The sequence below is a fragment of the Podarcis filfolensis genome (assembly GCF_964270895.1).
Source record: "Podarcis filfolensis genome assembly, chromosome: 2".
NCBI lineage: Eukaryota > Metazoa > Chordata > Lepidosauria > Squamata > Lacertidae > Podarcis > Podarcis filfolensis.
The window spans coordinates 59,638,800-59,666,566 of NC_139605.1; the positions used below are offsets into that span (position 1 = coordinate 59,638,800).

At 42.0% G+C, this 27,767-nt stretch overlaps 1 protein-coding gene and 1 long non-coding RNA gene across 5 annotated transcripts in view; both read right to left on the reverse strand.

Moving 5' to 3' along the window:
* The window catches only part of LOC310758033, a 333,274-nt gene that overhangs the window by 18,458 nt on the left and 287,049 nt on the right, over positions 1 to 27,767 (reverse strand). The gene's annotated exons all lie outside the window — the stretch shown is intronic.
* The window catches only part of LARP1 (La ribonucleoprotein 1, translational regulator), a 72,304-nt gene that overhangs the window by 18,458 nt on the left and 26,079 nt on the right, over positions 1 to 27,767 (reverse strand). Inside the window, exons 2-11 of one of the 4 annotated variants that reach the window (XM_083603816.1) lie at positions 21,086 to 21,147; positions 17,367 to 17,432; positions 12,118 to 12,292; positions 11,626 to 11,757; positions 11,069 to 11,221; positions 10,283 to 10,445; positions 8,748 to 8,892; positions 8,068 to 8,242; positions 5,957 to 6,126; positions 4,294 to 4,647 (exon numbers count right to left, since the gene is read on the reverse strand). In XM_083603816.1, the coding sequence (XP_083459942.1) occupies positions 4,294 to 4,647; positions 5,957 to 6,126; positions 8,068 to 8,242; positions 8,748 to 8,892; positions 10,283 to 10,445; positions 11,069 to 11,221; positions 11,626 to 11,757; positions 12,118 to 12,292; positions 17,367 to 17,432; positions 21,086 to 21,147 (1,595 nt within the window). Of the gene's footprint in view, positions 1 to 4,293; positions 4,648 to 5,956; positions 6,127 to 8,067; positions 8,243 to 8,747; positions 8,893 to 10,282; positions 10,446 to 11,068; positions 11,222 to 11,616; positions 11,758 to 12,117; positions 12,293 to 17,366; positions 17,433 to 21,085; positions 21,148 to 27,767 lie in introns of all 4 variants that reach the window. The other 3 variants (XM_083603814.1, XM_083603817.1, XM_083603815.1) reach the window with 3 other exon arrangements.

A 27,767-nucleotide genomic window follows, 5' to 3' on the forward strand; every position in this document is an offset into this window, starting at 1 on the left:
ACTTCTAGATATTATAGATCTTTGAAAGAGTGGCTATTACAACCTTTGAAGGAAGTCTGCAATGAAATTTTGGAAGGGAAAAGGGCACCAGAGTCGTGGAAAGAGGCGTATATTACACTTATACCGAAAACAGAGACTGAAAAGACTCAGCTCAAGAACTACCGCCCTATATCGTTACTTAATGTGGATTACAAAATTTTTGCTGACATTCTGGCCAAGAGATTGAAAAAAGTATTGATGGAAGAGATTCATAAAGACCAAGCGGGTTTTCTCCCGGGAAGACATTTGTCTGATAATTTGAGGAATATAATTGATATATTGGAAAAGTTAGAAGTGAATATAAATACTAAAGCAGTTTTGATATTTGTGGACGCGGAGAAAGCTTTTGACAACATCTCTTGGAGCTTTATGAAGAAGAACCTACAGGGGATGGGGGTAGGCCAAGGTTTTGAAAATGGTATAGGTGCAATATATTCTGAACAAAAGGCAAAATTAATTGTAAACAATGTGATGACGGAAGAATTTAAGATAGAAAAAGGGACACGACAGGGGTGCCCAATCTCTCCATTGCTTTTTATATCGGTCCTGGAGGTTTTGCTGAACATGATTAGAAGGAACCGGTTGGTTAAAGGTATACAGGTCGGAGCCAAACAGTACAAATTGAGAGCATTTGCAGATGATTTAGTACTGACGTTACAGGAGCCAGAATCTAGTACTAAAAGGGTTTTAGAACTAATTCAAGAATTTGGTCAAGTGGCAGGATTTAAACTGAACAAGTCAAAAACTAAGGTTTTAGAGAAAAATTTAACACCGATTGAAAGAGAGAGGTTTCAGAATGAGACAGGTTTAACCGTGGTCAAGAAAGTGAAATACTTGGGGATTAATATGACAGCAAAAAATGGGAACTTATTTAAAGATAATTATGAAAAATGTTGGACGGAAGTGAAAAAAGATTTAGTAATTTGGTCAAATCTGAAGCTTTCCTTGTTGGGTCGAATTGCAGCTATAAAGATGAATGTTTTGCCTAGAATGTTGTTTTTGTTTCAAATATTGCAGATTGTGGACAAAATGGATTGTTTCAAGAAGTGGCAGAAAGATATTTCTAGATTTGTCTGGCAGGGCAAGAAGCCCAGAATAAAATTTAAGATATTAACTGATGCAAAGGAAAGAGGCGGATTTGCCCTGCCAGACTTTAAACTTTACTATGAATCAGCAGCATTCTGCTGGCTAAAAGATTGGCTGCTTCTTGAGAACACAGACATTTTGGACTTAGAAGGTTTTAACAACGTTTTTGGTTGGCATGCATATTTGTGGTACGACAAGGTTAAAGCACATAAAGCATTTAAAAACCATATTGTCAGGAAAGCATTGTTTAATGTTTGGATAAGATACAAAGATTTACTGGAAAATAAAACCCCAAGGTGGTTGTCACCAATGGAAGCGAAGGCTCAGAAAAAGCTCAATATGGAGGCCAAATGGCCGAAATATTGGGAAATTTTGGAACAGGAGGGAGACAGACTAAAACTGCAGAGCTTTGAGAAACTAAGAAACAAAGTGCGAGATTGGCTACATTATTATCAGATAATGGAGGCATATAATTTGGACAAGAAAATCGGCTTCCAGGTGGAAAAATCAAAATTAGAAACAGAACTGTTAGAACCCAAAACTAAGATTTTGTCAAAGATGTATAACTTGCTGTTGAAATGGAATACTCAGGATGAAACGGTGAAATCTGCTATGATTAAATGGGCACAAGATGTTGGACATAACATTATGTTTGCTGACTGGGAACAGTTGTGGACCACAGGTATAAAATTCATGGCATGCAATGCCTTAAGAGAGAATATTATGAAAATGATATACAGGTGGTACATGACCCCAGTCAAGCTTGCAAAAATATATCATTTGCCCGACAATAAATGTTGGAAATGTAAAGAAACTGAAGGTACATTCTTTCACCTTTGGTGGACGTGCCCAAGAATTAAGGCTTTCTGGGAAATGATCTACAATGAAATGAAAAAGGTATTTAAATATACTTTTCTGAAGAAACCAGAGGCCTTCCTTCTGGGCATTGTCGGCCAATTGGTGCCAAAGAAGGACAGAACGTTTTTTATGTATGCTACAACAGCAGAAAGAATACTTATTGCAAAGTATTGGAAGACACAAGAACTACCCACTTTGGAAGAATGGCAGATGAAGGTGATGGACTATATGGGATTGGCAGAAATGACTGGCAGAATACGAGACCAGGGAGAAGAGTCGGTGGAAGAAGATTGGAAGAAATTTAAAGATTATCTACAGAAATATTGTAAAATTAATGAGTGTTAGAATGATGCTGGATTGAAATTAAGTGGTTTCCAGCTGTAATGCTTTAAGAGACATGAAAAAAAAAGGATTATAAATAGGTAATAATATAATGGTAAGGATTTGCTGAACTAACAATTTGGGGTGGAATACAAAAAAGGGAGGTATGAGGAGGTCCGGGAAACAAGTTAAAAGAAAATAAGTAATTGAAAATGTATGTGTGTTTTTTTTTTCCTTAAAAAGTTTCTTTATTCTGTATTTTTGTTATTCTGTTTTTTCTATTTTTATTTTATTGTAATATTATAAAAATCTTAATAAATATCTTATAAAAAAAACAAATTGCACATTAGAAAACACCTTCTAGTAATCTGTAAATGCTCCACAAAGCCTCCTTAGGCAGCCACACCTAACATAATTCCTCTCTGTGAAGCAAGAAGCAAAATGTATAGTATGCTTGGTCCTGAACATCTTTTTGTAAAGTAAGCCCTTAGGTAGGAAATACAGAAGGATTCTCTGATTTGCTGCAGCCAGCACTGAACAGTTGCAGTCCCTTCAGCAGCAACTCTATGTTCCCATCTCAAACATCTGCCACCAGATCATCCAAGGCCAGCCTTAATAAGGACTGCATATTTAAGTTGTAGGTCTGTGTTTAGTAGCTGATCTTTGCATGCTCTCAAATGTTGCAAGAGCTCCCTCTGGGAAGCAGCTGAGCAATTACCTCTGGCGGCTATTCATTTCTGAAAGTAAGAGGCACCACAATCCGCTGGCTGGTAAGCCTGAAAGCCCTTCTTCCTTACCCGGATTACTCAGTGGAAAAGTGAATGGCATTTGACATGTGCTCAGAGGCACTGTTTCACTGAGTGAATACAGATTCCAGAGCTAGAACGAGCAGGGTTCAAATAAAGTCTTAACAAACAAGTGGCATAAAACTGCAAGGGGTTAAGGAGACAAAGTCCTCATCCAGTATGTGCCTATGGACTACACTCATAGAATTTTGCACCTAAAAAGTCAGTTTTGCCAAAATTCACCACCCCAAGCAAGGGAAGATGAGACAACAGCACAACAGAAAGTCTTAAAAGCAATTGCTCCAGAGAGGAAGACAAGACAGCACGTGAAAGCATTTGAGGCATAATAGGTTGCAAGCACAATGGCAGAATAAAGGCTGAAAATTAAGGGCCAGTTTAAACAATACATCAGAAATGTTTGGGAGGGGAGAATATTACCTGTTTGGTACTACACATACTCAGAAGTATATAAAGAGAGTATGCCAAAACATGTTAGTTTGTCAGGGACCAGAAAGCCTGCAATGCAAGCATGATAACATGGCATGCATAAGTACTGTCAATTCAGATTCTAAACAACACATTGTCAAAACTGCACATGTATTATTTTTCAGCAAGTCCAGAATCATGTTTAAAACTAGGCCTAAGTGACAAAAAAGCAAGGCATGGGTGTGATGCAAGGTGGAAGGAAACAATTACGTCGTGTGAAGACTTCTTACAAATAGGTGGTGGTACTTATTGTTTGGAATCCCTAACCAGGGTTATCATATATTATACATATATTGAAAAGGATACAATAAAAGAAACTGAACAATACTTTCATACTCAAGATATAAGCATATAGGAACATAGTTAATGACTGCTGGTTCCAATTCTATCTTCTTTCATCAGTCACTTCCACACAAAGGAAGCAGAAAAAGGTAGCAGAGACAACTTGCATGTTAGTCATGTTCCCAGGGCAAACAGATGCTTGTCAGATCCACTGCTTGCAATGCTCCCAACTCAGTTACATATAGGTGGGTTGGCAAGTGATTTAATACTTTTTGCGCAAGGCACAAGTAATATTATCTCATAAATTGTGAAAATTAAACCACCATTGAACTAAAAATATGATCAAGACACAGTACACACAACTTCTTTTCCCGCTCTCAGAACACAACCATTTTTGTTTGCGCTAAGGTCTTAAAGTAGAACCCCTGGTTCTCACCTTTATCTGAGAGTACTCTGGCTCGAACTGCTCTGTCCACAGGTCCTGCTCATAGTAGTACAGCCCATCATTGATCACCTTAGCCAACTCTGAACTCATCTTCGCCCTGGATGTGTGGTTGCCCGTTCTATCTCCCCCTGGATGCCGGCGCAGATAAGGGGGTGTCTGTGTTACAATCAAAATCTTATTCACGTCTCTGTCATCAATTTCGTAGTCTGAATCCTCATCTGACCAATCTGTAAAGGTGTTTTTTCGGCCATCCATCTGTTCCATTTCCTCATCAAACATGAAGTCCAGCTCCTCAGGCTCATCCTGATCTTTCTGCTTCACTGGCGTTTTGGATTCTTCTGGTTTCTGGTTTCAAAATAGATAATGCTGTTAAGACAGAAGCTGCTGGGACACTGATCACAGAAGCCTTATCTAGGGGATCCTATGCAGCAAAACAAGACAGGCAAAGGTTCAACCTCAAAAGAAAGGTCAATGCCTAACAAACCAAACACACCCTAGTCACATAAAGCCCAGCCCACCATATGACCATCTTCCACAGATCATGATCCTCCAGGCACAGCAACCCTTCCATAGATGCTCATCCTTCAAGCATAGCAAACCAGCCTTGGGGTCTTAAAGTAGAACCCTGCACACCTATAACTCCAAGAGACGTGAACCAGCATCTAAACCTCACAAAATTCAATAGTACAAATTACAGAAAAAGGATAGATGGAATTATGATGTAGTTTGTGTGCAGGAATAACTCTTTTGGGAAAGAGCAGAAACATCACCTCCCTTGACACAACTAAGGGGAGAAAGTGCCACATAAACATTCTAGAACAGGGGTCGGCAACTATGGCCCGGGGGCCGGATGCGGCCCACCAGGCTCATAAATCCAGCTTGCAGACCCTGCTGCCCGCTCAGTCAGTCCCCGCACTGAGCTAAACCGCTGTGGCATTTCCTTGAAAAGAAGCCGCGGACACCTCTGGGCGGGCAGTGACGCTGGCGCGGCTTCAGATTGGAAGTTCCTGCAGCCAATCCGAAACCTTGCCACGCACACGCTGAGGTAAATCTGGCACGGCCATGGATGGAGAGGCTGGCGGGCGGGCGGCAGGTCTGGGCCGTGCCATGGGTATTGTGACGAGCGTGTCGTGGGGCTTCAGCTGGAGCTTGGCACGCATGCTGGCCCTGTGCCTGGCTCAGCGCTGCTGCTGGTGGCATGCTCGGCAGCCGAGCTGGAGCAGCTGGAGGATGAGCTGCACACTGCCTGCCCGGCGCTCTGCATGCGCTGCCTGCCCACAGACTTGGCCTCGGACGATGGGCCACAGCATGTGGTGCATACCGCCTGGGAGCTCCGCAGGGACAGGCTGATGGAACAGCTGCTGCTTGTCAACAATGCCGGTGAGCGGGCGGTGCTGAGACGTGCTCCTGAGCACATGCAGTGTGTGTTCCTCCTCCAGGTCCAGAGGCAGCTGCAGGACCGGCTTGCAGGGTATTTCTATTTTTCAAAATATAGTCCGGCCCCCCACAAGGTCTGAGGGACAGTGGACTGGCCCCCTGATGAAGAAGTTTGCTGACCCCTGTTCTAGAACCTCCTATGTCTAGGAGCATTAAATGTGTCCATTTGCAGGTCTGACATACATGAGGATGTCAGCTAATGCAATTCACCAACTACCTTGGGTCTGATTGGAGAAGGCCTAGGCCTCTTCTTCACTTCAATCCATGCTTCAGAGTCCAAGTCTGGCAGGCTGGCAGAAAGGCCTTTGGGCATTGTCTTCAGATTACTAACTTCCTCTGTCTTCGTTGGCACAGGACTAGCAGAGCGGGGAGACCCAGGAGCAGATTCTGTAACATGGTATTTTAGTAAAAGATAAATATCTGTACATGCAGGCAACAGCCCTTTACAGAACACCCACAAGGATAAGCCTGGTGCTGTGAATAGCATGTGCTTTGCAACCGAGTACGGGTGGCAACTTTCACCTCCCTTTACAGAGCTATCATGAACATCTGAGATGAGTGGAAGAGCTTTGGCTATTTACATATTTTCTACTTAATTTGTATTAAGCACTCATGAAAAATTGTTGGTTCTATTATATGATCCTTAGAATTTTTGCCTGAGCCTTACATAGCCCTGGCTAATTATGATATTCAGTGGCTTTCCTTTCACCAGCTGAGACTCCCATTTCTCTACAGGGAAGAATGCTAGAAATATATAAAATGTTTTCACCACCTGCCTGAAGCACAACACAGAAGGGGCCAGTCTAACCATCCTTGGGAGGCAGTTCCAAAATGGGAGCGCTACAACAACAACAAATGCTTGTATCTCCACCTAGCGCACCTGCCTTGGTGGTGCAATACATGGAAGAGCTATGCTAAAGATTACTGTAACTGATGGGCAGGTTCATACAGAAGCTGTTGAAATATCCTGGCCCCAAGTCACTTAAGGTGTTACAGTTATTAGCCAACACCTTTATCTGGACCTAGAAATCAACTGAAAGGAAGTGCAATTTTAATGGTCAGAAAAAATGAGCACCAGAAATTAAGTTAGACTAACCAATAACTACCAAGAGTGGTGGTATCCAAGGGGGGCTTTGTCAATAAAAACCTTACAACTGTTTCCTTTAATGGAGTTAGAAAGCAGCTCTCATCCAGAGAAGCATTAACAGTCTCTGCAATCCAAACAGCCAGCCCTCCTCTAGCACTTTTACTCAGCGAAGATGTATATGGTTTTAAAACGCAAGTGGTTGGTCTCAATCTTCAAAGCAATTTGTCCACATCCTCAAGCTCAATATTTAAGTCACTAAAATAGCAGACATCTTAGATCAGGTGTTCTTAACCTGTGGAGGTCCATGGAACCCCTAGGTGGTCGATGGAGGGCTTCAGGAGGTGAACCAGTAACACACAAAAATTCCAATGCAAAAAATAAATTGTTTTGTGTGTATGTGTATTTTTCTGGGGAGGTGTTCCATAGTTTTCATCAGATTCCCACAGGGGTACATAACCCCAGAAAGGTTGGGAACTGCTGAGCTATAGATTCAGCTCAGATATACGCAATTTTCAAATTATTTTGTCAACTGGCCACAGCGAGCTGCCTAAGGTTCCTCCTCTTTACCTTGGGGACTAGTATTTAACATTCCCTTCACCATTCAAAACAGCTTTGCTGGCCAATACTGTGCTCATCCAGGCATACACCAAGAACAAAACAGAACACAATGCCTGCTCAGCAACACACAACACACTCAACTTGAGTGTGAGGCATAGGGCTGTACCTTTCAAGGTCTTGATCAATTTTATTTCCAAGAAGCTCTCAAAGCCAGCACAAAGGGAATCAGACATTATTTTTCTTAGAAGAATCTGTCTCCTAATGGACTGAGATCACCCATTATCTACATGACTGGATAGCAATACAGTCGTACCAAACGGAATCAGTTCCGGAAGTCTGTTCGGCTTCCAAAGTGCGGCTTCTGATTGGCTGCAGCCAATCGGAAGCCCCATCGGATGTTCGGCTTCCAATAGAACTTTTGAAAACCGGAACAGTCACTTCCAGGTTTCAGTCGTTCAGGAGCCAAAACATTTGAGAACTAAAAAACAGGATGTACACATTACATGTTCAAGAAAGTCTTGACAGAACAGTGCAGTCAACTTTGTGTGCACGTGTTAGTTAAGTAAAGCTGAAGTTTTGCTAACCGTTATGCAAGATACATAATGGTGTCCTGGTCTCAAATTCATCACCACCAACACAAATAAAACTGCTTGGATAGAGTTTCTAAAACACTATCAACAAACCTGTTTCCTTTTGGAAGCTTTGCCTGGGCACAAACTCTGGGCAGTTGATGAGCTGAGAGAAATCAGTCTGTGCATAGTCTGTCATGGGAGGGCCAGGTAAAGGCCATTTTTCTGGTTCTTCCTTTCTCCTGATTTTCTGGTCCACAATCTCTACCACTTTGCTGTCTTTCAATGCCTGAAAAACAATCACTGTCAGCATTAATACTAAAGTAAGATACCCTTCTCCCTCTCTTCCTCCCACATACCCTCTCCCTACTCCCCACAGAAACAGAGACGTATATTTAATACTGCGTATAAAGGTTCACCTTCCTTTTTCTTCAGACCATTGTTTGTTTACAAAAAAAATTCTCTAACACCCTTGATTGTGCAGACAAAGAAATCCCAGCAGAAGTATGCAAATAATATCAATGCAGAACAGAGCTGCAAGCCCTGTCTTACAGCTATTTAAAGCCTCAGTCTTCAAAATGCAACTGCATCCTGAAAACTGCAAGCATGCAATTAGCAGAATTGCATAACTGCAAAGAACACAAGCCTGCTGAGACATTTGCCACTCTGCTTTGATCATCTTGCTCTGAGGTATATCAGGACATGCCCAAGGGTCTGAAAAGGGCATTTCAGTCTTGACTGCCCAGCACTCCACTACAAGTGGCCCAAATAAGAAACACAGGGTAATTTTTTACCTTAATTATGAGGCCAACATCTGTAGTCAAGGCCTGCACCCGATGGAAACTGGCAATCAGAGTGATGGGAAGAAAGCCTTCTGTATCCATTTTCCGTCTCAGGAAAAAATCTCGTTCCAAGTTGTCAACACTGAAGTAGTACTCTCTGAACACAGCAAATAGTAGACGATGAAACAAACACACACACCAGGTAACGCTTAACAGAATAAATACCTCTGACCTCCTGAAAATTCCACCCCTCTTTCTGTTTACTAATACTTTACAAAAATAGGTAATACCCAAGCTCTCTTTCAGCACTGGATGCTATGGGGAAAATTCCAGGACCATAGCACAAGACATGTCCACATGGATAAGTATATATTTTTATACTGTATTTTCAATATTCTTAGGCCCCCTTTCAGGATTATTTTCCCCAATATGAAATACAATAATTAAAACCATTTGAACAACAAACTGCAACATTTAACAACATAATCTAACACACATTAATACATCTATCATTTTAAAAGGTTCTAACAGAATCCTTTACTATCAACAATAAAATATCAAACAAGCAGCAGAAAATCCCCTGAATACTAATAAAAATATTGATTCAGCCCTGCAGAATGTATTCATGTGGGCAGAAGAAAACTCATCATTTCCTCCTTTCTTCTCTAGTTTCAACTAACACTAGCTCAAACTAAGCTAATTCTGCATACATGAGTAAAAGAAGCTGAATGACATTCTAATAATAATAATAAAAAACACCTGAAGGATGCAAATCCTGAACTCAGCTGTTCCAGGATTTGGTAAGTAGTCCAACTTGCATGTCATGCTCTAACTAATGGGCTGCCAACTTCTGAAGTTCATGGGAACCAAACACTTAGGGGCATCTCTGTTTAGCTATGCAGTGCCCAGGGAGTCCAGGCTACCCCTTGAAGGGAAAAGCAAGGCTACCAGTCTCCTCAGGGCAGCCAATCTCAATTCTACCAGGTCTCAACACATGAAAAATGTGATTCATTCTCTTCCTCTGCACATCAGGACAGAGTGCAGATACTGAAGGTGTAGGGTGCAACTTCCACCAAAAGGCAAGCTTTCCTTTTCTAGGAAGCAGGCACTACTACCACCGATTCAACAGAGGCATTAGCTGGCATCAAGTACAATGATATGTTTCTAGAGAGGCAATTTATGTCAGAGGCTGCTCACTTTTCCTGCTAGAGTCTTAACTGTAAGTGCAGGTCATGGCTATGGAGACTGCCACCGTTGATTCAGGGGCCAGCAAAAATCTTGCATATTTCCAATTGGCCACCCTGTTATAAACAGTTGTGCCAGTGTACCCACTGGCACATATTCATAGGCTGTGATGATGGTACAAGAATCCCCATTCTATCTACTTTTACTTTGTAGAACAGCAAGAATGAGGATGAAGACCATTGTCTTTGCAAGCACAACTCCCAACTTTTAACCTACTACAAAAAGGTATAAAACTAGCTACAACTCTTCAAAAGGCAAATACTGTTTGGTTAGCTACTGCTAGAATCAAAACCGACACTTACATCTGCCGTTTGATATAGTCCTTGAGCAACTCTTGGTCAACACTGTACAGCTCAGTGCTACTGATGTTGTCAAAATAGTAAGTGATATTACTGGTGTATTTCTGAGTGCGTGAGCCATCAGAGCCATCAAATTTCCGGTAACCGTACTGATAATCAAAGTGAGCTGCAGGGGGAAAGAAGCAAAAGGAAATTTCTTAAGACCTCAACTTTTCTAAGACCACTCTACGCTGTCAATATCCACAGATTAGGAGAACCAGGCTTGCAGCAGCCTAATTTAGGAACTGGAAAAGGCATTGACATTTTCTTTTGGAAAGACCATTTTAAACAGAATTGCAATGCGAGATCCACAGAAAATGTGCATCTAGCACTGGCCGAGCAAAACAAAGTTGCACTATATAATAACAGAGGTTCACAACTAGCCACTTCTTGAATGACTATTATATTTGCAATATATATTTGAGAATCTACAAAAAGTCTGTTTTCTTAGTGTAGTAGCTTTTTAGTTCAAAATACTCAGTTAGCTAGTATGGTTGCATTTCCAGTGGCAATAATTTACACAAAATTTACACAAACATGAACAATGCTCTTTAATGGTACATTTATTTTAGTGCATCTACTCAAACTGTGCTGGGTCACAGTCCTGCCAAAACAATGCAGTTGATCCCTAGCCATTGATATTCCAAGTGGGGGAAGAAATTTGTTGTCTGCCAGCTCTTTATCTATAGCATCAACCACATCCTGTACACAAAGCCACAATTCTAAAAAATATTACGGTCTTATACGTACAGCGAGTACCTCCTCTTCCTCGCCCTCTCCCTCGTCCCCGACCACGGCCTCTGCCCCGGAAGGAACCACGTACAGTTGCTCCCTCACTCTTGACACTAGAGGTTTCATCATGGTCAGGCCAGCTTCGTTCATGTTTGTTATCCAGATGCCAACCTGCAAGAGAACGTTAGAGATGAGCATACCCCTAAGAGCTGTGAAATGCTTGGGAGATGCAGGTTGAATCATGGAGGGGTGGTGGATTCTATCTCCCTCATACACATTATGCAGACAATGACAGAGGCTTAGCCAGAGAACAAACCAGTTCCTTGCATGAAGTACACAAGAATTCAGTTGGGATATTATTTTGATTTTTTAAAAAGAGTCAACACCACCACTCAGAAGTATCAGTAGCATGCACTCATCTACTTGTAAGGGAACTCCCAGTCAAGCTGCTAAGCCTTTGAGGCTATGCTGCAGCCCACATGGAAATTAGAAGCCTACCCTATGAAAGAGCTGAAGGAACATGACAGCCTGAACATTACGAAAAATATAATTAAAAAATACATTACCAAAAATACCTTTTGAGTCACTTCGGTTGTTGGAAGGGTGCCGGTGCTGCTCATTCTGTCTGTTGTTGCGAGAAGCTGTTTTGTCTCTTGGAACCTCAGACTTCATGTCTATTTGCAGAGGGACCCATTTGTGTCTGCTACCTGCAAGGCATCAAGGACCGGCTGTTACAAATCTTTATGAGGAAGTACAAAACATCTCACCCAGGAAGGCACAAGGAGAGAAGGCACATCATTCAGGTCTTCGTAACTGACCTTAGCCAGCACAAAGTGTAAAGAACATAATAAAAGTTCTGCCAGATCGTACCTTGGACATACCATACGTTAGCCTTTACCAACGTGGTGCCCTTCAGAAGTTTGGGACCAGAACTCCCATCAGTCCCAGTTAGCACAGCTGGGCCTGATAAGAGTTGTAATCCAAAGCATCTGGAGGGCATCAGCTTGATGAAGTCCCCGAGATCCCAGACCACTGTGCTTCAGCACTTTCAAATAGTTTCTTCTCACCCTTCTTCTTCTGAGCTGATTTCTGGTTGTCATCATCTCCATTCTTCTCCTCCCCCGATTCATCTGACCGGGCTTTCATGTTCTCTTTACCATCGCTCCCTTCCCCTTTCTCCTGCTCCTTCATGTTCTTCTTAATAGGAACCTTCCGGAGAGATTGAGGCTTGTGTGGCAGCTGCTGAAAATGACAATCAGACATGCAAGCTGGGAATCAAAATGGTGGTTGAGCAAAGGTGGGTCACAACTGACACAGCAAGTTCATTTAGCTGCTTGATGTGCTCACAATCACACTTGCGTTCACAATCACTCTTATGAGCCCACCTGAAGAGTCTAGAAACCAAGAACAATTGGTTACCCTCAAGAGAGAGCTCCAATTCATGAGCAGTAACTTCTTGATAAAGCACAACTTCAAGCCGAAGTAGTTATTGCATAGTTATATAGGAGCAGCATGTTCCGAAGTTAAGAAGGTTACAAGAGCAAGACTTTAGTCAAATTAGAAGGCAAGTGAGTACTTCAGGCACATGCACTGCAGAATGAATCCCAATGATTTCTGAATGATACAGAAACCAGACATGGTAAATTTGGTGAATGAAGACAGGGCAGGACACCAGACCCAGAGAAGGGGCTGGCTGACAAGAGATAATGATGCTGGAAAGCTACTGCCAAAGGGGAGGGAAGCCCAAAAATAGAAGTATGCTTTAAGCACTTCTGCATCTGCGCTGTGTCCCTGCATGAGTGCTTATCCCACCCACCATAAAGCCATACAGCAGACAAGGCACCGGCTCCAGAAGCCTGGCTTGGTGCTAACCAGCCCACCTGCTTCATCCCCTCGTAAGAACAATCCCAGGTTTGCCTGAAGACTTGGTAAATTTACCTTCTCCGTTGTGGCCAGATTTTAGAATGGGCTCCAAGCTGATGTCCCAGAATAGCACCGCTGAGCTAGGGAGCATAGTGGGCAGGGAAACCCTAAAAGGAAATCATCTGCCTGGGATCTGTAATGAGCTATTCCTGGCTTTCTCCTAAGCAGAGATTTAGCACCCCCAAAAAGTGTTGCTCAAACTGAACTCTCAGCAATATGGGGGGAAACAACAGACTCTGTGCCGCAGCATGAATTATCATGTTTCCACACTTCTTCACCCCTTCAAACATTCACTCATGCATACATCTTTAGGCATATTTGACCAAATACGCTCATGGTAGGGAATATCACTTTAATTTATGACATGTTGGTACACCACATGAAAGTAACAGTAAGAATGTACAGGTTAAATTGAACATAAACACATTTTTGCATATGTGTGCACGTGCGGGCGTTTTTTTTGGGGGGGGGGGGTAAAAGTAAGTATATTCTTGCCTTCCTTCAATTTAATCTTTAAAAATATAGCACTTTTTTCTTTTAAAGGAGATGAACTTCAATATTTTTAGTAAGTATACTTGGGGTTGTTCAAATAGCTCAGTGCTGTAGGGTTTGCGACAATAAGGAAGCACTCAGCAGGAAGAGTTGCAACCAAGAAGGGGATGGAATGTGACTCCTACAAAATCGTAGCTTACCGGATAGGTAAACTAATTGTTCTCTCTTTCTGAACTGTATCAGCGGCGGGTCAGTTTGTGTTCATGCACACAATAGGAAGAATTGGAATTTATACCACAATTTGCACCCTATTTGCTTCCTGGTGCTTCCACTATGTTTTTAAACAAATTGTCAGGAATATTTATATGCCATCCAATAACCAAGTTATCTGGGCAGCTTATGCAGCACCAAACTAAAGTTCAAGGAGAAAATGCAGAAAATTGGTCCACCTGCAAAACCAAACTGAAAATCATTTTCAAGGACTAAGAACTAGATAAATAAATGCTGTGGAGAGAATGGGAATTCCCTGGAAAACGAAAATACACCCTTTAATCTTTGTCATTTTATACAAAGCACCATGTTGCAATTCTGCTATCACAACACCAGCCAAAGGACAGTTGGCTTTCTCCACTTAACAGAAGCAGAGACAGTGGTAAATTCCCAGCAATTGAGAATCTGTTATTGAAAAGTGACACTTTGCCCACTGAACAAAGGGTTATTCTTTAACCTGCTTTGTAACTGATTTGCTGTATCTTTTTTATTAAAAAAAAACCAACCTTCAGTGAGTAGGCATAAATACCTCTACAATCTACAGAGGAATTGGAATGAATTCAAATTGTTCTCTTTTTCTTCTTTTAAGTTAAGAAATGATCAAAGTTATATCCTAAAGCCTAGATTTTTTAGATGAACAAACACAGGTCATTTCTCTAACCATTAGAAAAACAAAACAACCATCAAGTTCAAGGCATTCAACCTCATCCTCAGTCACTACAGGATTTGAAAGAAGACAAAAACTAGGATGTGTACACAGGCCAAGTTTCACCTTGTATCACCTGTGCACTTCAGAAATAAATTCTGATCTGTTTCTATGATATTTTTCTTGAATCCACGTCTCAGGTTCCAAGTCACTCCATATAAAATGAAACTCTGTAGGCCAATTAACTATAATGGAAAATCTAAATATGGCAATATTCCCCCCCTTTTGACCAAGTTGATGAAATTTACAGATGCAAGAGTTCCTGCAGTGCAGATTAGGCCTGCCAAGTTGCAGATAAACAGGTCCACAGTCTTTTGGGGGGAGGAGCGTGTACAAGGTAGTCATAATCCTTTAAGAGGGACTGGGGAGGTTTGTTTCTGGGTCTTTCTTATCTTAAAATAATTAAGAAGTGTTTGAGTGGTATATACCGTATTTTTCGCTCTATAGGATGCACTTTTCCCCCTTCAAAAATGAAGGGGAAATGTGTGTGCGTCCTATGAAGCGAAGACGCCATAGCCCCGCGACCCTCTCCCGGCTGGAGAGGTGAGGCGCGGCTATGGCAGGAGCCTCTTTAGCTGCGAGCCACCTCTCCAGCCGGGAGAGCGCGCGGGGGGCTAAAGAACCCATAGCCCCGCGACCCTCTCCCAGCTGGAGAGGTGACGCGCGACTATGGCAGCAGCCTCTCCGCTGCGCGCCTTTCCGCTGCTCCCCGACCTGCTCTTTGGGGCTGGTGGTGGGCTTCCCCCCACCAGCCCCAAAGAGCAGGTCGAAAGGAACCTGAAGCCTGGAGAGCGAGAGGGGTCGGTGCGCACAGACCCCTCTCGCTCTCCAGGCTTCTAAGGTAGCCGCCTAAAGGCGACTGAACGCACCTTAAACGGCACCTTGTTTTAGAGGGGGGAAACAAGAGGGGGGAAATTCTCCCCCTCTCTGCGTAGCGCCTCCTGCCGCTTCGCTGAAGGGGCACTGGGCAGAGAGGGGGAGAATTTCCCCCCCTTGTTCTCCCTCTTCTAAAACAAGGTGCGTCCTATTGTGCGAAAAAATACGGTATTTTTCCTAGTACATTTTTTTAAAAAAAGTTTTCAGCTTCACACTGGCCTTAGGCTTTAAAACCCTGGCCTGGGTAACAAATATCCTACCCCATGTTTGATGGTGTGCCTCACAGTTCTATCCTGTCCTTCATGCTATCTAATGTCTGTATAAAGCAATGGGGGAAAGCTATTCAGAGGTTTGGGCTGAATTGTCATTTGTTTGTGGATTAATATGATGCACCACTTATTTTCAATCTATCCAACCTAGGGAGGCTGTGGAACTTCTGAGCCAATGCTTGAAGACTTTTTGAGGATGGATGAGGAAGAAGACTGAGCAGCAGCTTAATCCAAACAAGATGGAGGTCTTGTGGGTAGGAGATCTGGCAATCTTGAATAGAGGTGTTCAACCTGTCCATGATGAGATTGCACTCCTCCTAAAGAATCAAGTTCCCAGTTTGGGGGTGCTGCTAGATTCCTTGCTGTTCAGGTCCTGATGGTACTCAGGAATACCTTTTACCAACTTAGTCCGGTACACGAACTGTGGCCCTATATGGAGAGATCAGACTTCACCTCATTTATCCACCTATATGATATATGGATTGGATTACTGTAATGTGTCGTACATACAGAACTGCCTTTGAAGACAGCACAGGTGCTTCAACTAGTATGGGATGTGGTTGTCCAGGGGGTCACAAGATCAGAACGCATTATACCAATTTTGTATTAGATGAACTGGTTACCAGTGCATTTCCAGCCCCAATAAAAAGTGTTAGCCACTACTTTAAAGCCCTGAAAGGCTTAGGTTCAGGTTACATAAACGACTGCCTTTACCTAACAGGGACTGTTGGTTACTGAAATAATTTTGTATGAGTATAAAGCCCGCTTCCACAATGCCAATTCATTTTAAGCACAACAATGTAATCTTCAACCTCTTTCCATCAACTATGGATACTGTATGTTTATCTATCTGTGTGTACATTAAATCACCATTTTAATTGAGCTTTCATAATTATGTGATTTATTGAATCCAATAAACACTTTCAAACAGTAAATTGAGGGAACACCGATCTTTGGAGGCAATTAAGGTACCATTCCCCCCCACCCCCCCATTTTTCTCAATTTTCATTACTGGGTGTAAGGGGACATAGTTCTTACCACCCTGTTACTTCCCTTTCAACACATACAACACACACACACACACACAAAATAATCTGAAGGGATTTCTTACTCTATATATACTTTAAAAAAAACTTCTCAGCTTTTATTTAACTGGCAGGATTTAAGGAAGACTAAATAGACACTGCATTTATAGAAGGGTGCAAATGTTAATCCTGATGCACTGCAGAAATTTAAGCCTAAAGTTATTCTGGGTTGTATCCCACTTAGTCACTGCAACACAACTTCACCTTCTCTCCTCCCCCTGCATCATCCCCAAATCTGCTCTAGAGGGATGAGGGAACTGCCAAGAGTAGTTTTCGGGCTGTGGGAACACACAGAGAATAGGAGGTTCCACAGTGCAAGAAGTTCTTCTGCACACACAATCACTTAGTTGGATATAACTCTGACTCTAAAAACCTTTTTAAAAAACCTTACTTCTAAACTAGGCAAACTTTCACATTGGTGCCTAGGCATAAGAAAGATATATATCAAGGCTGCAATTCAACACAGTTACCTAGAGTAGGTCTCATTTAACTTAATGGGACTTCCTGCTCGGTAGACATGAATAGGATTGTAATGCTACCATCATAGCAAGCCACTTCACTACAAGGAAATTCCCAAAGGCCCATGGAATCATTTGCTTTTGCACAGAACACTATTCGTTCAGGAACCCTAGTCATCCACAAGCACGCCAAAGAACAGAAGCACCTTCCTTCTCAAGTCAGAATGGGTGTTTTACCTGGACACTCTTGTGAGCTATTTCTCCTGGCGTTGGCCAGTTTGTGGCATCCCCAAAGTCACCAACCTAGTAAAACAAGCAGAGATATCAAATCAACGGAGTATCATATAACAAGGAGTTCCCCTTTGTAAAACTGTAATATTTTTCCAGCAGGAGAACTTTTCACCTCCTTTAAAAATCCATATTAAGCACCTACTATTTCTGTCCTTTTTCATGGTGAACATTTCAGATTTCAAAGGCCATGACAGAGTACAGTAAATGGGCAGCACCTAATCTTACATTCTCTAGAGAAGGGGTAGCTAGCATGATGCTCTTGAGGTGTTGTTGGACTACAATTCCCCCCATCCCTGACCATTGGCTATGTTGGCTGGGCTGATGGAAGCTGCAATCCAACTTTGGAAGGCAACCCATTCTCTAGAGGCCCATTAATCTTTGGCTTTGTTACCCTGTGACACCAATTGCCAGAGAGAGTAATTCTTAAGACTATTTATATCAAGTATTGAGTGCAATACAAATGTACACAAGCATTTAGAATTTAAAACTGCGCAAAACACTTTTTAAAAAGAGCAGGTGTGTCTGCTGTAGCATTGCTGGGTACATTTAATCTGCCTTCTTTAAATTCTTGTTCTCTTGTCATCTGAACTGTTCCTGACACATTTCAATGCTGCAGTTTCCACAGTCTTGTGTTCCTCCTTAAAATGCAATGGAAGGAGGGGCTTCAACTCAGTTTCAGCAATTAAGGCATGACTAAATGTTGTCATTGCAAACACAGTGCCACCTAGTGAACATTATTTACACTAGCAACACAGGTGCTATGAAAGGTTGGGACAATAATTAATTCTGGGGGTGTGGCTAGCCATTCACATAAAACACCTATTTTGAAACAACTGCAATGGTTGCTGATTATCTTCTGGGCCCAATTTAAGGTGCAAATGGCAAGATTCAAAGTTCTAAATGACTTGGACTCAAATATCTGAAAATACACTTCATCTCATACCAACTGGCCTGGTCTTTAAAATCTTCTGGGGAAACCCTTTTGGGAGCTCCCACACCCATTGAGGTCTATGGTAACCAACATCTATGGAATTACATCCCCTCTGAGTTGTGTCTCACCTCAACACAGTTTTCTTTTAAATGGCAACTGAAGACACACCTTTTCACCTTGGCCTTTGAGGAGAGGATGAGGTGCATTGGGTATTGCTAGCACTTCATTTTGCTGTTGTTGCTGCTCCATGGCTTTATTGCTCTGTGACTGTAGTCTAGATTATATAGTTGTTGCTGTATTTTATGTTAATTTTGGTTTTCAAATGCATTTTTCACACCTTTAAAACTCAGTGGAGGGCATATTTTTAAATGTTGCAAATAAACAAAAAACAAAATTAAATAAATAAACAATAATAGTGATATTTGGGGTTTAAATGACAAGAATCTCATACATACAATAAGGAGAAATCTCAAAGGCCAATCCTAATCGATTTGGCCCACATTTCTTGCCTTGTAAGGATACTTCAACTGGGGCCTAAAAGCAGTTTCACATATTTTAGAAAGCGCCAAAAGCAGATATGCAAGTGCCTCACACATATTCCTGTGTGTGCATTTCAGCAAATACACACAAGCTCAACAGATGCACATGCAAGGAGCATTTGTATATTCTCCTGGAATAATTCCAGCTGCCCTGGAATAATTAAGTGGATCTCCAAGTCATTTGTGCATCTGTTTCTCCGCACTGTCTGCAACATGCAACATCACCTTAAGATAAAACTGACTTATACTATAGGTTTTCTTTTTAAAAAAAGGTTGACTTTATTCTTATGTGGATGGGGATATGGGATGTGGAAAGAGAAGCAGGTTTGAGCAAGGACAGATGCTGCTTCCCAAGTAAGTATGGGAAGAAGGAATTCAGTCACTAGAAAAAGGAGGAAATAGCAAGCAATGATATCCTTACAAGACAGGGGAAGTTGCATGATATTGTACAATGGATTAGTCTTACACGGGGAAGATTTTGCTAGCCTTACACATGACACGGCATTTTTTGTTTTGCAAAATTGGCTGCATAAAGTTAACCATCACCAGCTCTCTCCCTTACTGAGCCAAGGTTGCTTGCTGCGTTACTGCCATTATGTTTTCAAACAGTAATATTTTTATTCATTAAACATCACAGTCTATGCCTAGGAATACCGGATGGCACATAAATGTTATAATTCAATGAACTTTGCCATGACTGACTGAGCTTAAATTAGCAGAGCCTCTTGATTTGCAAGCACATCTTGAGCTTTGCCCTCTAGCAGAGCCTGCGACTGCAGATCAAATCAATGGCATATCCTGCTTCCAGCTGTTTTCATTTTCTAACCCTTGATATTCCATTGAGATTTCTTCTGATCTAGCCTGAATTATGTCACCTTAAAGACCTCTCTAAAATTTGGAACAGAACCTGCATGTAAGGTGTCAAGTCCCCTTAAAAACTACATATAAAGTAAGCAAAAAGGTTGCAGAGAGGCCAAATGAAGCTGGACAAGAACAACACGAGAGCACACTTTTAGGAAGGAAGGCATTTCATTAATAATGAAACTTTATTGCCTACCACCCATAGCGAACATACAAGGGAAACTACTTTTGTTATACTAGGGAAACTATTTTTGTTATTAATTTGTTATCACAAAGAGGCCCCCTGCAACAAAATGTTGCAGTGGATCTCTGGTGCATGTGCCTGAGGGGACTATTTAAGTAGTCACACCCCATCTTTTGCTTTAATGGGGAATTGGATAAATTAATGGTGGGATGAAGTTAAACACAGCTACTAGTATTGTTGGCCTCCAAGACCAAAAATTGCATTCAACACCAGGAATGTGCTATTGCCCTCACATCCTGCTTGTGGACATACCATAAACATCTAGTTTGCCACTGTGCAGAACAGGATGGGTCTCTGGTCTGATTCAACAGGTCTGTTCTTATAATGCAGTCTCTAGTGCCCAGGAAAAAATAGCAGCATAAACCCAAGCCTACTCGGTACAGGTATAGTAGCTAAAACCAGACATGCAACTTCAACAAGCAAACATCAGTTTTTCTGATGTGCAGCATTGCAGACTGAAGCATTTTTACCACAGACTAAAAATGCTCTGTGGGCACCAAGTGTAGCAGAAGGCAACCTATTGTACTGATGGTCAAGGACTAAACAGCAGAGAAGCCCAGGGGGTTAAAGAAACCAGCCAATGATGGAGGGTGGGAAGGATGTTGACACATCTTCCCAAAAACAGTTAACAGGAGTTGTTTGTTACCAAACCAATAACAGGCAAATTGAGTCAAAGCTGAAAACGTATTTGCAAAAGGCTTTCCAGATAAATCTCCTGTCGTAAGACAGAATCATCCATTCACCAGCAGCTGCACACAGATTAAGCCATGTACTTGCAGACCACTAAGTGCCACAAGCACAGAACAGGTGCACAAGTACTGACGGTGCACAAGCAAGGAAAACCTAAGAACAGATACACTAAAAAGGTGCTGATCATGAAAGTTAGAGCTGGAAACAAAAAATAAAGACCCCTAAAGCTGCTTTCAAGTTTTGTCAAGAAACCAAAAGCAAGATATCTCTGAGAACCACCGTTAACCCACATAATAAAACCAAAACAGTCCCACAAATTCATTCTGATACACAACTGAGTGTCACATTCCACCTCTTCCCACACTTTGGAGTATTCACAAATATGAACATTAGTACTTGCCTTGCTTCCTTTACGTTGCCTTGGATTTGCAGCTTTCACCACCTTGGCTGGAGTTGAATGCTCTAGTGAGAGGGAAGAAAAGCCAAAAAATTAATATGCTAAGTTGGTCACTGAAGCGGTTTTTAGTCCCTATTGTATCACTCCATGCAATCACACTTAACATTCATCTACCTTCCAAGGAACGACCAGGTCAGTCTCTAAGAAAATCAAGTCTCTCTTCCATAACAACTGGGAAGATCAGTAGATTGAAACATGATATTCAAGTTCAATATGTAGAGCCATGACTCTACTGAGATTTCCCCCCCCCTTCTTAATAGATTGCTCTAAGCACTCTGTACCCCGAAAACGCTCAATGTTCCATCTGAGAGTAAATGGACAGCATTTATCTTCAAATAGTTCTCACCCACCCATAGGCAATACCTATGTTTTCAAGCCTGGCATGAAGAGGAGTTATTACCAGCTAGAACTGGCTTCGAAGGCCAGGCTGTGAACCTGCTGTGTCCATTCACTGCAAAGGAAGGAAAAATGCCAACTCTTGGGCAGAAGTAGGAGGTACTGCCCACTACCCAGGAGTGGGCAGGAGTAGGCAGTGCTTCCTACCTTCTCTCAATTCTTTCTTCAGAGGAGCCTGCCCCCTAGTGGAGGGTGTGACAGAGCATCCCAGTAGCTGGACAATGCCAAATTGGGAGAATACCTTTCTTTCACTAGTAAAATAATCCATGAGACCAACAATTTAAATCCCCTAAAGCTGCTGAATACAACAGCAGCAGCAACAAAACGTATCAGAAGCAACTACCTAGAAATAAAAATCTCAAAATAAGCAGGCTTCCCCACCAAAGCAGGACAAAAGCTAGCTGCGTAGAAGCCATAAAACAGCAAGTTGCAGAGTACTCTCCCAAACTCTCCTGCCAGCTTCTATTACATTCCCTTAGTATGGTCTTCCCAGTATTTGGGTTGTGTATGGGTCTTCAGAAATACATCCTTAAACAGGGAGCATACAGTTTTGCCTTGTTCATCCAACAGGGGGGAAAATAGTTGGTAAGAAGCTTACTGTGGCCCACCACTTTTTTGTGGATCAGCAACCAATGCTGAGAAAGATTTTAGGCAGAATGATACTAGAGTCTCTCCTGAACTTTGCTAGTAGCACAAAATCACCATTGCTGTAAGAATCCTAGTATGCAACATGTGCTAATGAAGGGATAGCGTATAGACTGCCAACATTATCCACAATATGCACCTCATGGACAGAAGGCAATTTTTTAAAGTGAAAAAAGGAACTCACTTCCAGGCTTTCCAAAAGCAGGGTGTCAGCTAAAAGATCTGAATTAGCATAGATACTTAACGCTACTAAAAATTACATTGTTGAGCAGAAATGATTCTATTATTGTATGCATGAAATGAGACCATAGCTGAGGAATATCACTCCTGTGTTTCTTAGTGATTGGTTATGGCCCTGGAACTGGAAGCAGGGAAGGCAAATTTGAGAAGGGCATGCAAGTGGGGAGGCTGGCACTGGCTTTTTGTTCAGTATCCGGATACCCTTCAAAGCACTCAAATTAAAGCCAGCTCTATTGCTATTCAGCACATCCAACCATAAAGGGGATATTTTTGCCGGTGTGTGTGTGCAGGGTGATTAAAATGTCCACATAGCAGATTTCAGCAACCCCTACACCCATGTACACATGGGCTAGTCCCGCCAATTTTAACCTGCAACAAATAAACTAAATCAGAAAAGACCAGTGCATGAAAAATAAATTGCTATTTTGACTTTGTACCATACAAAAGTCTCTGGTTACAGATCAGGAACAGCTATATGCAGCACCGCTGCTGGGAGAATCTAGTGTAGAGGGAGAAAGAATGCTAAAACCCACAGCTGAACAATACCTTCACTGGAGCAATAAAAGTACTGCCCAACTATGGATTTTGGAGGGTTTGTTTCATACAGACCAACACTGCTACCGTTGCTCATTTTTTCACTGCAGTGTTACTGTTCATTTAAAAGTTGTTTACAACATAAAACTTGACACTGTGGTAATTCTTGTGGCTTGGTTTTATACAAATTCAGCATATATAGCTTTTCCTTCCACGACATGTTTATGTGGATTTTCATAGGCAGCTAGGAAAGTGCCACTCTACACATGAAGAAACAGTTATACTAATTAAAGTTCATTAACATTTCCACTGTCAATACTGTCTTCCTGCCACGTGCGCCTGTTTCTAAACTATGTGAGTATCTCTGAGGATTAAAGTACAGAACAAATCAATCCACCTCATGGGTTACAGAAAAGGAGTTCATGATTGAAGGAAAATCTGCTTTCTGATCCCAAAGAACTCAGAACCCCGAGGGCTAACAAAGGAGCAAACCCCCAATTAACATGCCACAAAGTGACCTAGAGGAACAGCTAATTTCCCTTAACAATGAAAAGGCTAACAGTCCCTGTTCAAAACGAGAAAAAGCAGAAGGCATTCAGAACCAGCCAGTCATTCTGCCAAACTATTTCACAAAAATGGAACGGGACACTGCCACACGAGACTCTGGATGATCCTAAATGATATAGTAACTTGCAGGGAGTTATTCACAACAAGCTGAGGCAGCAAAAATTCAGACTTTGCTTGGTGGATGGAAAAACGTTCCAATGGTTGGTTTCCAAGGGTGGCCACTTCCAACAACCACTGCTGAGGATCACTTTCTAGGAAGCGTTAAAAAAATATGGGCAAGTTTTCCTAGTGTGTCAAGAACAATGTAGCACTTCTTCCCAAAATCAGACTGAGCTTATGGGGCAATGACAGGAGCAATCGGCCATTCACCCTCAAAAATCATATGAATTAAAGTGTCTTCTGCTAAAGTGCATCCAATCTTTAATATCACCTGGCTTAATGAGATAAAGGCTGTGATAGTCACAAGAACCTCTTGCTCCCTAGAGCTTTCTTTCCCCTTCCATCCATTCTGAACTTCCCCCAAGGGAGGGGAGAGGAAAGCCATAGTTTGAAAACCACTGGGCTAAACGTAAAACTACAACAACCTACAACGGTAGAAAAAGACTGCCATTCACCCCTCTGAACAGGTTTGAATTCGAAAAGAACCCAAGTAAATAAGAAAGTCAAGGAACTTCTATCAAAAGCCTAGCAACTTTTAATTAAGACTTACTTTTTAATTTAGGGAATGATATTGCATTCACCAATTTTGTATGGTTATGTAAATGCTGCATGGTAACATTAGCAATAAGCAAAATCCAGTGATTAGTACTGTATATGAACAATAGTATACCAACTCCTGTTTGGCATGCAACTCTCTGCTGAGATTCCAGGAACCAAATCCACTTAGTGTGGTAAAAGCCTCCCAGCAACTACTGTCAGGCACCACACTAGGAATTCATGCTGTAGCCCATGGGTAGGCAAACTAAGGCCCAATTGCTTTCTAAATCCAGCCCGCAGACAGTCCGGGAAACAGCATGTTTTTACATGAGTAGAATGTGTGCTTTTATTTAAAATGCATCTCTGGGTTATTTGTGGGGCATAGGAATTCGTTCATTTTTTTCTTCAAAATATAGTCCAGCCCCCCACAAGGTCTGAGGGACAGTGGACCGGCCCCCTGCTGAAAAAGTTGTTGACCCCTGCTCTAGCCAGTGTTTCCCAACCTTGGATCTCAAGCTGTTTTTTGACTATAATTCCCATCATCCCTGACCACTGGTCTCGCTAGCTAGGGATGATGGGAGTTGTAATCCAAAAACAGCTGGAGACTCAAGGTTGGGAAACACTCTGCTCTAGAGAAAAGAGCACATTATTGCTGGAGAACTCATAACTTTCATAACAAGTTCATGCACTTGATTTCATCACTTGATTTCTGAAGCAGAGAACAATTTGCATGTGTGAATGAGCAATTGCATATACAAGCGTACAGACAGAACTTTTAATATTGTTTTAAATCAGTGTAGATAATCAAAGTGTTAAGCGATCAAGTGATGCAAATGTCTGTGTGAACCATTATGTGGGATTCTATTACCTAAAAAGAGTACACAGAGCTGTAACAATTTGTCTCCAGTTACATTCCCTCAGGGGGAGCATGTTTAGGGCCACATGCCAGCAATGAGTAGAGCCAGAATAAATTCGCAATGCTGCAGGTTAACATCCTTTATTTGTGTTCCCATTTCCTCCATTTTTATATCTGGTTCACGCTTCGCACTTTACCTTTTCCAACAGCACAGGGTTGAAATATGTGCACCTGCATCAATCCATTCATTTTTACTCCACCCATTTCCATCCCTGCCCCCCCCATCATCTCTCTCTCTCCCTTCATGCTCCCTGAATCCTACAGCTCACTGCAAGCTACAATGCATAAAAGTAAGCGATTCCCAGAGGGGCTGATTGAAGACCAACATTGGTCTGCAACAGCTGTATCGTCAAATGAAAGTAGGCCAAGGGCTGGGGAAAACTGGTTCCCCATCACTACCTATATATTATAGTTTATGTTCATTTATATTGGGCTTGTTTATAACAAAGCACCTAAAAACTTAAGGACTTCTTTACTACTGGTACAATACTTTATCTTTATTACTCTTTACTACTTTTCTACTGGTCCAATACTTTCATGTTTTCATATCCCCACCAAGGAAGAGATGGTTCAGGTCCATCTTTTCCGCCGATGCTCTCCTATAGTAGAAGCTTTGTGCAATGGTGGACTCCATTTCGTTTCATTATATTTATACACCACTTGATTGTAAACAAACACATGCACCCAAAATCCAAAGTGGATTTTTTTTTACTATGCTTCTAGTTTCACTTTTAATTTAATTCTCAAAGCATGATGTGCTGTTGATGAAATGAGAGATTAGAGCATAAGGCAAGGGAGTAAAATTGGCAGATGAGTGGAAGCTGTAGCTCCACCCTTAAGGAAAAGCAACTATCATCTGGCAGAAACCATTCCATCAGGTTGCAGCAGAGGAAGAAAAGGGAAGCAGCCGAACTCCCACCAATTCTGCTGGAAGACCAATTCTATTTGGTTTCTCCTCTTCCTTCAACTGTTTCTCCCCCAGTTTCTCATTGTAAGAACTACGTAACATTATAAAGAACTGATACCTGAGTTTGCTTGCTTTCCTGTTCCCTCTCCATCACTTCTTCCTTTTGTATTGCAAGAGGGGGCAGGAGCTGTCTCACTTTTGACTGATTGTTAAGGCTGCATTACTATAGCTCAGTCGATAGAGCATGAGACTCAATCTTAAGGTCATGAGTTTGAGTCCCACGTTTGGACAAAAAGATTTCTGCATTGCAGGTGGTTGGACTAGATGACCCTTGTGGTCTCTTTAAACTCTACAATTCTATGATTCTACTATCCCAACCCCACTCCACCCCACTCCTGCTAACAGCAGTGGGGCTTGATGGAGTAGCACAGCCACATCTATAGCTCTGCTGCTTGCTCACACCAGCTAGGGCAGAAAGGGAGGGGTTAAGAAATGCTTCTTTGTCGCACCTGCTCCCAAGCTGATGTAGCAAAGAGGCCTGGATTGGGCCCGTTTCGGTGAAAGGGCAACAGCAGAGTCTATTCAAGATCCAGCAGATCCTGTGCCAGCTTCTAATCACCCCCTTTGGGGGGTTTCCACTGGCTATTGCTGCAGAATAGCTTGTGACTACTGTCCAGTTGCACTGGAGCCAGGCAAAGCAAAGGTGGATAGATATTTCCACACCATACAAACCCCTCCAGTATAGCAGATCAGTGGTTTGAACTGTTCTGTAAATCACAGTTCTTTAAACAAATATAACCTAAAAAAAGACTTTTAAAAAGCCTACATAATGGCATTCAGTAAAACACCTTACAGGGTATTAGTATCCTGCAACTGCTGTGTAGTGTAATTTTTTTTGCCATAGCTGTTTGCTTTAGATGTTGTGAAAGCCATATTGATAGCATTCCCAGTGCTAGAATTCTCATGAATGTAATGTAATGGATTTCCATTCTGCAATGGTTAACAATTGTAAAAAAGAAAAGAAAAGAAAAAAAGCTTTTCTGCCACCCCATACCAGGATTTGTAGTAACTCCCCATGTAGATTTTTAGTGGTAAATGCAAATATTCCAATGCAGTAGGCAGTAGGCTCTCCCTTGAGCCAACTTTTTGCCTCTGGCTCCACCTCACCCAGTATGCTGCACCTGGCTCCAGGTGGTGGATTCTCAGGAATCCAGTTAACAGAATAGATTCTGAAAGTCTGAAGCCTGCCCACCTCTATTGTGAATTATTCTAAAGTTCTAACTTGCCATCAAAATAGCTCACAAAAAGCATCTATAGACCTTTTATCACCAGATGGCAGCATACTGTAAATGCACTACCAGCCCTTTCAGTCCTGCACTAACAAGGCAGATCTACTAAAAAAACACCAGTTCCCGAAAGATACAGAGGGGCGCTTATAAAAACCAGTCTGATGTTAGCAGCAAATGCATATTTAGCACACATGCATGGACACACACACACACACACACACACACACACACAGCCTCTGAGCTAAAAGCAAGGGAAGGCAAATAATTTACATGCTCAAGGTCATATGCTCAAAGGTTTTCACTCCCATTCTAATTCAAAGGGCACCCCCCACAAACACCTTTTTAAATTCAGCTAGGCTAGGTCACTGTGTCTTTTCAAATCAGGCTAGAGACGGAAAGACAGAGAAAGAAATAACAGCTTTTTGACAAATGTAC